Here is a 13,988-nt window from a genome sequence, read left to right on the forward strand (position 1 = left end):
CCGCTTCTCCTCCATCAGCTTCATCATTTCCTAAAGTGACTTTCTCATAGCCTCAAGTCATCGCGTTACTGTTCTCATCATTCTGTAAGCTATTCATTATTCTCTTGGTGTCACCTTCAGTATTATCTAGGAAACATACGTTTCAAAATCTCCTTGCTAAATCTCTGATCTCCCTACAAGGAAGGGAATGTAATCTTCTTTTATGTAGGCTATTTTGCATGAGGAAGATGGCTAGTCAAAAAGATTTCAAAGCTCAATGAGATCATTTTGACTATGTTAAGCAAAATAAAGCGACTCTGTGCGGACTAAACGTGTGAGAGAAAATTATATTAGAATTAGTAACATTCAATAAGTTTCATTATATAGCCTCTGATTTTCTAAGAAAAAAAACAGTGTCTATTGCAATGATTAGAAGGCACATTAAATCAACCCATAAATAGTAGATTCCATTCCATGGAAGAGTAATAATGAGACTTCCCTGTTTTGAGTACTGACAACAAATAATCAGCTCAATTGTGGCAATGGCATTGACCATCCACAGATCTGAGTGATGAGCAATTGTTATGTGAGTTAGATACAGGCTAACTTATCCTGTTTTATTTTCAGAAACTGCTGATCCTATTTAACACTTCTTCTATAGGCAGCCAGGGCTGAAAAATGGAGATAAGGCTCAATATTAAAGTTACACTTAAGAAGAATAAGTAGCAGGAAGCACTATGACTATAATAGGTAACTGCATGTCAGAAATTTCTAGCTTCCAGAGCAAAGGAGGTTAAACATGCAATACCACAGAGACTGCCTTCATCAGATCCATCGGGACAATCTCTTTTCCCATTGCAGAGTTTCTCCGGCTGCAAACAGACTGACGTGTCATTAGCACAAGGGTACTTGGGTGGTCCACACAGGAAACTGTCACAGTCTTCCTCATCTGATTGATCTTCACAGTCGATATCTCCATCACAGACCCATGCTTTGTTGATGCATCTCCCTTAAGAAAACAGAAACAGTGTGCGTTGAGCTTCCTAATGAGATCTGTGTAATAACTGGTGGCCAACACTGTGTTCTGTCAGTGGAAGAATTACTTGCCATTAGCAAGAAATCTACTTGCTGAGAGTTTGACATTTCATTTTCATGACCACATTTGAATATTTTCTTGCCCTGGCTGTTACATTGCTGTTTATGTTTAAGCTCTGAAATTTTTATTTCAAATTGTTGTCCCAAAAATAAGAGAAAGGATTCTGTGAATAATTAGAATGACTATTTTGGCAATTTCAAACATATGCCTGAAATGTTTGTTTCTGTATCAATACTTTTCAAAGCTCTAAATTAGGAAAATGCTGAAAGTGACTATTTTAAGGCTAAAAGCAGATAAAAATGCTTATGTGAACAGAAGTTTGTACTATTTACAATTTTTAACCTTAAAAATCACAATTCTTCAAAAGAAAGCGTATAGCCTTCATAAAGAGAATGTGATAACTAAGAGGAGAATGAATCTAGATAAAATTTACAGAATTCTATTTTTAATTACACAACAGGTTTCAAAATAAAGTTAAAGCACTTAGGACCAAGTTTGCTATTTTATATGTATATCTTATTTTCACAGCAAGCTACATTGTTCTATATTGTCACATATATTATAAAACAATCACTATATTGTCTTCATTTGCTTTCCAATTTCTTATCTTTTCTGGTTAAAATCATCCTGAGTTGTAATTTGAGAGGAAAATATACCTACTGATAAATACTAGTTATTGACTATATTCCAGTTTTTTATAAATTATGAAATGTAACTCATAAAATCATAAAATCTAAACTAGTACAGCCACAGCAGGAAGTACGAAGATTCCTAAAAAAATTCAAAAATAGAACTGTCCTGTAATTCAGCAATTATACTCCTGGGTATAAGGCCAAGAGAGATGAAACCATTCTGTTGAAGAGACACCTGCACCCCTCCCTACATCGCACTCTACCCAACAGCCAGGAAAGGGAGTTAACCTCAGTGTCCATCACCTGATCACCTGGTAAAAAATGAGGCATAGATACACTGTGGCATACAAAGGGATGATCTTGCCATTTGCAATCCGGATGGAGCTAACAAGCCAGGTCCAGAAAGAAGAGTACTGTGTCATCTTACTCATATCCAGAATGGAAAAAACAAAACAAAGAAACAAACAAAAAAAATTCTCAGAGGATGGGAACAGAATGGAGACTACCACAAGCAGAAAAGTAGGAGGAAGGGGGAAGTTGGAAAAGATTTCTGAAGGTGTCCTCAAGTTCTGTCTCCAAAGTTTCTCATTTCACATCTGTCGTAGAGGATGTGGTGGGGAAAGGAAGGTGCCCCATGTAAACCTACATTTGCTTATGAATTGACTTGTTCATAAAACCTCACAGATTCAAAAAATTAGTGGTGTACATAAAAAAGAAATGGAAAAGAATACATTATATAAGTTGGATAGTTATGGCGAATTAGAAGAGCTTTTGAAAGACTAAAAGCTGTTAAAGTTTAAAATAAACAAAATATTGAGTATTCATTTATAAAAACATACAAATTTGTAATATTATAAATGAAATAAAAGCACAAGAACAGTTGCATAATTGATACATGCACATAATTCTGTACATGTAAACAGATCAATGACTGATTGCAGTCAGAGATACAGAATCCATGGATATGCAGTACCAATTGTATGTGGGTAGGCTTGTCTGTATATGAATTCTTTCTGGAGAACCACACAAGCAATGCCTAAAAGTGATTGTCTCTGGGAAGGAAGAATAAGGCGCTGGAAACAAACATAGCGTGAGGGAAAGACTGAATTCTCATTATATACTGTTGTGGTGCTTTATTTTGTTTCTATTACATGTCTACAAAACTTTGAAAATACAGTGCTTGATTTTAAAAAAATGATGAGGGTGAAATGAACAACCGTATGCCATGAAATTTGATGGACTCAGCAATCTATAATCAAAATGGGATCTTGATTACTTAATACCTTCTAATTCCCTAAAGCACTTAGAAAATTGACACAAGGAAATATTAAGACCTGGCCCCTCATCACCAAAGAAATCATAACAAAGCTAAAAAGATCAATATTCAATACATATTTATAATGTAAAATATGACACCCTATGCATAAGCATTAAATGGTATGCAGTCATCTACAAGTATAATAGAATGAAAGGAGAGTTCAAGAATATTGTAATAATTTCCATTTTTAGTTTGATTAATAAAGATGCAAATTTTCTTTTTTCCCTCAGATATTACTAATCCATCATGTCATTCTTAATCATGAATGACCTTGGAATTTTTTTCAATATGCACATACATAAATCACTATCAATTTTTTATAGTCAGGATAGCAGCAAAGTTGCTGGGATCCGTGGCTAACACCGTTCTGAAAAGGTAAAGAAAGATCACATTCAGGTGACTCTAAAACTTTATACAGATTATTCCATCAGAATTTTGAATAAATATGAATTCATTGATTAGATAACGTTTCCTTCCCCTACTGACTTTTGCAGGACATTGTGAAACTTATTTGCTTCCCTATTCCTTGTTTGTTTGGTTTTAATTCTTACCAAATATAGATAAGAAGGTGACCTAGAAATGATAAATTTAATTAAATTTCTAACCCTGAAGTGAAACATAAAAGCAAAGAACATCAGTAAATAAGCTTAAAAAATGATGATATTTATTTTGATTTATATCAGCACAAATCCTTACCTAGTCAAGTCACTGAACAGAAAATCTTTAATGAATAAATATATCGATTTCATCATATAGGTTTTCTCTTCTACATGCAAACAACTAGAAATTGTATCAAATTATTATTGATAGATGTTAGGAATATTAAAACATTTTCTATAATATTATTCGATATATTAAAACTCAGAATATTTATAAAACTATTAAATGTACACAGATTCAAAGAACCGGAAAACAAGCTGAAAATAATTCTAGATAATTATTATCATTATTATCAAGTTCTATCCACATAGTGTAATTTATTTAAAATCATATTTTAACTATGTGTGAATCAGTTATAACAACTGTAGTTTTATCCTTTTAGTCAAAACAAAGATAGCAGACAACAGCAAAATCTCCATTAGGGGTATTAAGTAGCATTCTCATGCAATGACAGTACAATACAACACACACATGCAGGCATACAGATACTCACATACTGAGAATACTATTAATATTCTTGGATTTAAGTGAACTTGATACATATAATTTAGGCTGGACAACATGAAAATGAAAATAACTGAGAAGCCATAGAAAACATGATAATTTTCCAAAAATAAAATTGATATGATCTCTTCCAGAATTATTCTTTTCTCTATTAAGCCATTTTTACCACAATAGAAAACAGGTATATCCTGTTGTAAACTGCTTAATTTGCTTTTATCTCAACCAAGCAAAGGACAACACATATTTGGATAGAACTTGGGATATGACTGGCAGTTAATATTAAAAATATGAGTATGAGGAAAGTGAATCTTAAAGAAAATCCAAATGGATTTTTCAATATTTTATTTATAATGACTTTCTGAAATGAGATGGTCTTGTTGTTTGTTTTGTTCTTTACACCACTAACCTTTACTACCACATTCTTATTTTGGTTTCTAACACTGTTTAGCTTTAATTCAATTCAGCAAATATTTATTGAGTATACTGAGCTTACCAGCTATGCAGAGAATAGACGAATGGGAAAGACAAATGCTCAACCTTTAAAACAGTAAGTCTCATAGTGACAGATACTCTAATTTTGAACAACTTTTTTTTACCGTTAAGTGTTAGGCATTTAGCTTGTGGTTTAGAAGGTGAAAATGCACATGTTCCATATCAAATTACATGTATTCAAATCTCTCATGCAGTTTCTTATTCCCACTTCCTGCAAATTCAACCCCAAGTAGACAGGGGTTATGGATCAATTTATTGAGTTGTTGACGTTCCCATAGAAAATCTGGATTGAGTTTCCTGGCTGTCGGTTCTGCTGTGGTCATTATCTGCCAGGTGGGACATGAAGTTTGAATTCCCAGAAACTGATTTTGATCAAGCCCAGCCCAATTGTTAGGGACAATGGAGCGAAAACCAAAAAAGGGTCTCTCTCTCTCCCCACTTCTCTGACAAATAATTTTAAATAATTAAAACTAAAGAAAATATGTAAAAGAAATCAATGGATTTTTCATGTGTGCATCCTATATTCCATATTGGATGAGCATGCATTCTTAATTTTCAAATATTCACCATCCACAAAACAAAAATCTAGGAAAGCAGAAAGGAGTGAGAAAGATAAAAATGTAATGACATGGTTATTTCTCATTTTACTTAACAAAAATATGTCAGACTTTTGATTAGAGGAGTTCAGTTCATTTTTCCTTAATTCAAACTCTGATCCTTTTGAGAATGCAATTCTGTTGTTGTTGTTTTGGACCTGTTGTAACTGGTTAATCTTGCCCCATTCAACACCAGCCTCCCACATGGGTGCTGGTTCATGTACAAGTTGTTCTACTTCCCATCCATCTCCCTGTTAATGGCCTAGGAAAGCATTTTCTGAATAATGCAATTACAAGTAAAAATTATCATCAGAACTCATTAGGTAAAATCATGCACATTGAATTTCATAGATGCTTTACTGGTAATTTTGAAAATACAGTTTCACTCTTATTTATTAAATCTAACACATCAGATGCAACCTAGATCTAAGGCATAAAAAAATGAAACAGTGTGAAGATGCAGCTCATGGAATGGTATCTGCTAATTTAAGGAGGGTCTCTTAATCAAGTAAAAAATGGAAATTCAGAAAAACATGACACCTTTAAAGGTAATGAAGACATATGTGCTAACGTCACAGTTTGAAAAATGTGAGGAAGTGAATGGTGCTTGTGATGAGTTGAAGCTAATTAGTATCGAGGAAAATCAGAGTGTACAACACAAAGTTCTGTGTGGGAGACAATGCAAGGTTAACATTAGGTTAAGGTAAGTGAGCAGAAAGAACAGAATGGTGAACATTGGACAGATGGTAGAGGCAGCATCAGTAGAACATGCACATGCAAATGATTGCAAGTCAGGAGCGATAAAATACACTTTCTGCTCTAAATCTGAGTATGGAACTGAAGATGCTTTACGTGAGGCATTCAGCACAGCAGCAGAAAAATTGGCGTGGCATGTGATTAACATCATTGAAAAAAATTTTGGAGACTTTTACCCAGAGGACAGAAGAGATTGCCACAAATATCTCACAAAAAGGAGAGAAGTAACTGAATAAATGAAGAAGAAAAGTTTGTGCAATACCGGGGGGGAAAAAAAAACTTCTGGAAACTAAATACCAAAGATATGCAGACAAAAACTGCACAATGGCATGACATAAAAATAAAAGTGTAAATGCTAAGTGGGTAAAAAGGATAAATCTATCATGAGAATAGGATTACAGGAGAGACTGCACAGCAAGGTCAAGTGCTACAGTGACAGTAGGTAAAGGATAGGATTCACAGAGAGAATGATCATTCAGCGATGTATCTAGACACACTCTGCAATTCAATTAACTACTATGCCATCTATTCTATTTTACAAGTCAAGAGACAAAATCAACAAGATGTGGTCATTCATCTGGATTCGTGTGCCTACTAAGTGGTACAGTAACATTCAAAATAAAGGCAAGTGTGAATGGAGATGTTATTTCTGGTGACTAATGAAATGGTCATTTCCATCAAGGGAGGAACCCTATGCTACGTGACAAGGGATGAGGGATCTGTGAGACATTCGAATCTCGGTGCACTGTAATTGGTGATTTAACAAAGAAGTGATCAAAATCAAAGGGACATTTCTCAATTTACTGAACTAGATATGTTTCTGTATATCATAAAAAATAGTGTGGGGGAAGAAGATATTATAGAGCAAGAAAGAAAGGCGACTAAGATGCCATTGACATCAGAAGCTCACAGAATCACCACAGAGAGAGGGGGCTTAAGGAGATGAAGAGGAATAAGATTAAGAAACAATAAACATCCAACAGCACACTTAAAACTACCATTGTGGGGTGGGAATCAAAGACGAACTCAGAAACCTCATGAGACTAAGTACATATTTTACCAATTTTATGGCAGAGATCATAGGGAGTTTGCTATTTCACGTATGTGAAACTCACTTGAAACTATAGAGCTGAATTAAAAATGGGGAAAAAGTGCCATGTTTAGAAATCCTCGTACAGTTCTAACATGGTAGGATTTTGAGGGGATATAATATTTCAGATTGATTTTTATCAATGCTTGAACTTACCACTTCATTTTGTGTTTAAGAACAAAAAAAATGAGGAAGGAAAATAGCACAACTCAAAGAGACAAGAATAATGCTTTACCATTCACAGAAGCCTGTAGAATTTTATTACACAGCCGGCCATTATGCAGCATGATGCCACTGTCAAAGTTATCTCCCCATGTGTGCTAGCTAGCTTTGATATAACCTTGTACTGAGGACCGCTTCATGTTAAACACTTAACCCTACGTTAGGACCTGACTTGAAATGTAGCACTGATTACAATGGAGACTAGAGGGACGGACTTATGGGTCAGCATCACTCTTCAGCAAACTTTGGAAAGGCAATCAATATGGAGGGGGAAGGGAAATCTCAGAGCCTACGGCACTATATCATAATATAATAAAATCAATACATTAAAAAAGTAAAAGGTATGATACTGTCTATGTACTCTTTAATCTTCATAAAGACCAAAAACAAAGTTCAAGAAATCTGCTTTATTATTTAAGAGAATATATTCTATTTTCTTCCTGTTCATATATCACATAAAATTGTTTAAATATTGTTTTGATTCAATGAACTGTGCATGTGATTGGATTATAACAGTTTCCGTTGTTTAAACATTGTGAAAGGTATTCTTTCTGTAACTCCTTCAAATTAAAAACATGCAGAATCACAGGGATTTTCATTTATTGCTGGTAGAAACAGCATATAACGCAGCCACCTTGGAAGAAAATTTGACAATTTTTAACAAAACTAAATAAGCTTTTATCATTCTACCTAGCAAATAAATTTCAGCAGTCAGGTAAATGGCATTTAGCAAAATCAATTGAAAATTAATATCCTAACAAAAGATAAAACAGGGTTGCTGATAATGGCTGTATTCATAATTGGCAGGAGTTAGAAATTACCTAAATGCCCTTTGGTGGGCCAATAGCAGTGCATTCATGCCACAAAATATTATTGAAAGCTACTAGAAATAAGCTACCAATACAAGAAATGGTAACTTAAGTACATCTTATTAAATGAGGGAAATAAAAAAGCATAAAAGCAACAAACTGTATCTATCTCTCCAGCATATGACATTCTACAAAAGGAAAATCTATGAATACTGCAAAGGAATCATGCTTTTCAGAGTTAATAGAGAGGGAAGAATAAACAGTGCAGAGGACTTCTTACGGCAAGGAATTTTGCATGGTGAATGCATGCCATTATGTATTTATCAAAATTCAAAGACCATATAAGATCAACAGTAAATTCTAAGAGAGAAATCGAGACTAGGAGTGGCAATTCAATGTATGTTTCTTTACTGTCAATGTTCCACTCTGGTGCAGAGAAGTCATGTTTTTGGAAATTGCCATATTTTATTTTTCCACCTTTTCCTATGTTTAATAAGTTAATAAAGTGATATTCCTATTCATTAGAATCTAACATTTTTGCTATTTAAACCGAGTGTTCTATTAAATATTTTTGTGCATATGTACAAGTTTATGTGGACAATACTGACTAGATTGATCTACAGTTTATATACTTGTTATTCAATGGTGTACTAAATGACATACCCAACAATTGCCACAGAAAACAAGTAATCATATAACAATTAGAAAGGGACAGTATCTAGATTCTGAGACAGCCACACTGACTTCCCAGAAAACCATGAATATCATCCTCTGTACTGCTAAGTGCCTTCCTTTCTGTTAAACTGACAGGACCAAATCCCTGCAAGTAGGCTTCCCATTGATTTTTTTTTTATTTACTTATTTTTATGATTATTTTTGTGGAGCATATATGTTTGTTTTGCTTAATCAACAAAATACATGCTGCTCCCTATTTTCTACTTTCTTACTCTCAAATTATTTCTTGATGTGAAGGAAAGGCCATGGGTACCACGCAAGCTCAAGTGAGGAGACAGTCTACTATTTGGTGCTATCATGCTTGGTGAGCCAGCCAGGAGCAGACAGCTGGTAGTGTCAGTGCCAGATCAAATAGAGCATGCCACTCAGTTCTTCCTCAAGTGAGTCCATCCCTCTGTTAATCAAAACTATATTTTATTTATTTTTTTTTTACTTCAGTTGCAAATATCTCAGTGTGGGAAGCAGTAACTGAGTGAAGGCACCAATCTGGGATGCCGTAGGTAACAGAAAAACACTAATGATGTATACTTGGATGTCTGACCTGTCTAGGGTCAGTGAAGACTTCTTCAAGAGCCATAGTCTTGTACCCATCAAGGCACCACGGTTCTCCTAGATTCTTCGTTTAACACACATATTAGGCAGTGCTAGATGCTGTCTAACGGCAGTCCTCAAGACTGATAGACACAAACCAATGCCACATAGAAAGCCAACTGGCAAAACCCACTCTCTCTCTCTCTGACACACACACACACACATCTCATCTCTCATCTCTCTCTCTTCATCTCCTTCAGTTCAACAATTTCTGACTTCCAGGAATTCTTCTGCTAGCTTTTACATTGTTCTTCTCGCTACCTGCAACCAGCTCTAGGGACGCTCACTCCCTGCCTGCCAACTTTTTTAGAGATAACAAATTGCCTCTAAACCCTATTGATGATCTCAGACACGACATTTTCCCCTCACTTCCAAAACGGGGCCTGAGGAAACTCCTCCTCTGCTTTCCTTTTGGATAACTTGTAAAATCTTTGGAAGCATTCCTGTACTCTGCAGGAACTTCTCTTTCTTTCCACTTACAACTCCTAAAGGGTAAATCACCCTTATCGGGACAGCAGCATTTTCTTCTTCTTTCTCTGTTACCTCCTTGATCTGACCCTTAGTTTTTTGACAGATATTGCAGGCTTATTTCACCCAGTCAAATCTCTATATTGTTTCTGTTCATAATTTTCCACTAAACATGGTACTTCTGCTATCATCCTCTTGCCCTATGTTTGTTAGCACATTTTCTATGTTGTGCCCCAGGGTAACATGTAGCATCACTTTTCCAATACCTTTACCTAGCATGTATCCAGGCTTTACAAGGAAGTAGCATACTTCCCTTTGCATTTTTTTTTAACAGCAACTAGCTGAGCAAATTGCTTTTGGGTCTTGGATTCTTCAACACAGAGGAACATGTGGCAACATATGGCAACAGATGCAATACAACTATCATCACTTCATCAAACTGAAAATAATCTCAGTGACAAGTGACAGATCTAACGAAAAAATGGGGAATGGTAACTTCAAACACACCCGCATCAGGGCATATCTTAGATAGCTGGAACAAACAGAACTTAATCCAAAGTGAATGGTACATCACTTTTTATGATACTAGGTGGCCTGAATACTAGCTGGTAGACCAAACAAGGGCACTACACAGGTCCATTACCTATAATATCATCCTCCTATTAGATCTGCTTTGTAACAGTGGAGGAAAATGGGGAAAGTACCATATGTTTAGGTCTTCATGGCCACTTTTCGGGACACTTACCTGAGCAAATAATGTCAAGTGTCTCTGGCTCATATCAAATTCCGCACTCTGAACCAGACATTGTTGTCTTAGATGCTCACTACTGACATTACTGAGTGCTGCCCCAAGAAATTCAACTGCACATCTGTTTTCTCCTTCATCCACAGACTTCCTCCTTCCTCAGGGTTCATCCAGATAAAACAGAACTCCTCTAACCAATAACATTACATCATCTCCTCCTGTTCCTCTAAGGAGAGTCTTATCCATCCACTACATGAAGATCCCTGAGTTGGGATAACGCAAGCCTCAACTTGAGGACAGTACAGAACCAGTGCCTTGCACTACCTTATCCTTTTGACAGAGGATCTGGATAGATATGAGACAGAATTACAGTCCATGTGCCTTTCTCTGTGTCTAACCTGTCTTATTTTGTTGCTGCTGTTCTTATTTTTTTTTAATTTTTTATGATATGTTCCATAGACTCAGGAGTTTTCCCTTCCACACTCCCTCTTTGTCCCCAATGTTCTTCTCCAATTATTTCACTTGTATAGTCCTTAAGTAATAATCACAAAGTTTATTCTGCTAGTTAAGTATATCATGACAATATATAGGCAATGAGAGTGAGACCAGCATCCTATTTTCAAGTTATACTTAACACTTTCATTGGGAGTATTTCTTTTATTTACAAGTAGAGATACATATTGCAATGCACCTTCACTTCTTTGCATGCTAGCCACAGTACCTCTTGGTAAAAGTATGTATATACACATTTTGCTATGTATCTATTTGTTTTGTATTTTACATGAAGCTTTCCTTGCATCAGAGAGATCATATGAAATTTCTATTATTGGCATTGGCTTACTTACCAGAGCATAATGGTCTCTATTTGGGACCATTGTGTTGCAAATTAATCTGTCCTTATACAAGAAAAATGTTTAAGTGATTATGCAATGGCTTAGAGTATTTTTTGAGGAATCTACTAAAGTGGGGATGATTTTTAGCCTAAATTCTAGGCTATAAATAATTTCTAGGCTATAAGTTTTAGACTGAGTCACAGTCTCGATAGGTACTATTAAGCACTCACTTCATTAGCCAGCCTAGGCCTCACACGAGGAGGAAAATGCAAAAGCTTCTTAATGGGCTTCAGGATCCATTAAATCAAGTGGCAAGCACACCATTTGGAATCTTTAAAGATGGACATAGGACTAAAAATAACAATAGAAGTCAGTGGAAGAAGTATGAGGACAGACCCCTTGCAGTGGCCACAGCTTCCCTGACACCTCAGGAATAATAACACCATGTTAAGTTCAATAGGGGCAGATGTGGGTGACTCAGATCAAAGCTAATATCCTTTGATTGCACACTTTATCATTATAAGTTTCAGTGCTATTGGAAAAAGGCCTCTCCTCACCTCTGGGAAGATGGAAACTCCTTGGACCTTGAACTATATGTTGACTATCAGGCCACTCAAGGTGAGACTGCAGAGACCTAATGGGAACATAAAGCCATCTATACCAAGCTGGTCACGACAACTGAAGATTGAACGGACTTCAACATTCCACTGGCTCCCAGTACAGCACTTGGCCATTTCTTCTGAGGAAACTAGATATGCCAGGTGACTCTAGATATGCCAGTCAGTGCAGCTACATTTTTAATAGATATGGGAACTGCATACTCTGACCTATTTGGCCATTCTGGACCCGTTCCCTTTCACTCCTGTGCCATTTGCTAGCACATGGGGAATCAATTCCTGTACAGCTGACTTCCTTCAGTGTTATACAATGGAGGACTTGATGTTCTTTTATAATTTCCCTGCGATGCCAAAATGTCAAAAACATGTCTAGGGGAAAGACCCATTAAGCAAGCTAAGTGCTGTAATCCAGATCTATGACATGACGGAAATCAGTCCCCTTCCGACTCTTGTGAAATGCTGTGTAGTAAGTACCACATCTGTAGTATCACTATTGCTTTGCTTTTTAATGCATTGATCCTGACAATCTGTCTAATCTATTTATACAGTTGTACATCAAGCACTCTAAGGTGCTCTTTTTTTTTTTTTTAAGATGCCTTGGGTAAAGGACTGAGACAACTACATGTAGAGCAAGAAAAAAATTACAATATGTAAATGGCCTGCTTATCTGTAATACTACTCAAGAGGACTCCAATAAGAAAGCCATAAAGTTTTAGCTTTCCTGGGAGAATGGACCTTTACAGTTTCTTTGAGAAGCACAAATTTCATCCCAAGAGGTAAAGTACTTTGTGTATGCAATTACTTTGATAAAATGGGCCTTAACAAGTAACTACAAGAAGGGAATTAACCTCTACTCCGCCACACAAAACTAAAAGACAACTCAAGTCATTTCTAGGAATAGCAGGATTCCATTGAGTCTGGATCCACAGCAAAACTCTTACATGAGATCCTTGAAAGACAAAGTGGAGGATACCTAGAATGAACTGGGAAACTGAGGTCATTGCAGGACAGTAAACACAGATTAGAAACTGTCCCTACGCCAGGTCTCCCCTCCAGGCAAAGACTGTTCACTTGGTATATGGCAGAAAAAGAGGGACAAATCCTAGATGCTTTAACTCAAGATTGGGGCCAGGAATCAGTGTTGTGATACAGCAAGCTAAATGATCATTTGTAATGCTGAATCCTATGTGGGAGTACCAGCACAGGTCTTGGTGACTGTGCTCCCAAACAAGCATCACCCCGTGAGAACCTATAGCTCCAGGTTCTCTCTCTCTCTCTCTGTGTCTCCGTCTGCCTCTATCTCCATCTATTTTTGTCTGTTTCTCCTTCTCTCCTTATTTCACTTCCTTTGTCGTTTCTTCTATGTGCCTTTCAAATTAACAAATTTGGCCCCTTCTCTATTGGCTTTTAAAAATCGAATGCTTTATAGCAGAATGGTCAGAATGTCTAAAGGCTGTAGAAGCTGTAGGCACAATGATTGAAGAAGTATTCACGTTAATTCTAGACTCACTCTACAGATCACGTGTAAAGGGCAACATTCCTTAATTGCAATGCTGAATAATTTTACTGAAGAAAGCAGCTACATATAGAACGGAATTAGAATGACAGGATACACAGTAGCCAAACTTTAAGAGATTAGGAAGGCAAAATCCTCTCTCCAAAAAGCTGAACCTAGGGTCCATATTGGTGCCCTACAACCACTGAAATGACTGAGACAAAACATGTCTGAGCAGGCTCCAAATACACTATGTTAATCTTACATACATATGCAACCATGTGAAAGGAAAGTGGCTGACATTTGTAGAGAGTCCCCCTTTCAAATATCATAAGCTGATATTAAAATGA

At 36.2% G+C, this 13,988-nt stretch overlaps 1 protein-coding gene across 1 annotated transcript in view; it reads right to left on the bottom strand.

Annotated features, from left to right (window-relative positions):
• LRP1B (LDL receptor related protein 1B) overlaps positions 1-13,988 on the bottom strand; it is a 1,301,643-nt gene that overhangs the window by 588,128 nt on the left and 699,527 nt on the right. The window contains exon 21 of the mRNA XM_040971988.1: positions 788-988. Within this exon, the coding sequence (XP_040827922.1) occupies positions 788-988 (201 nt within the window). The remainder of the gene's footprint in view (positions 1-787; positions 989-13,988) is intronic.

Source organism: Ochotona curzoniae, unplaced genomic scaffold (assembly GCF_017591425.1).
Source record: "Ochotona curzoniae isolate NIBS_2020 unplaced genomic scaffold, NIBS_Ocur_1.0 contig_2210, whole genome shotgun sequence".
Classification (NCBI taxonomy): domain Eukaryota; kingdom Metazoa; phylum Chordata; class Mammalia; order Lagomorpha; family Ochotonidae; genus Ochotona; species Ochotona curzoniae.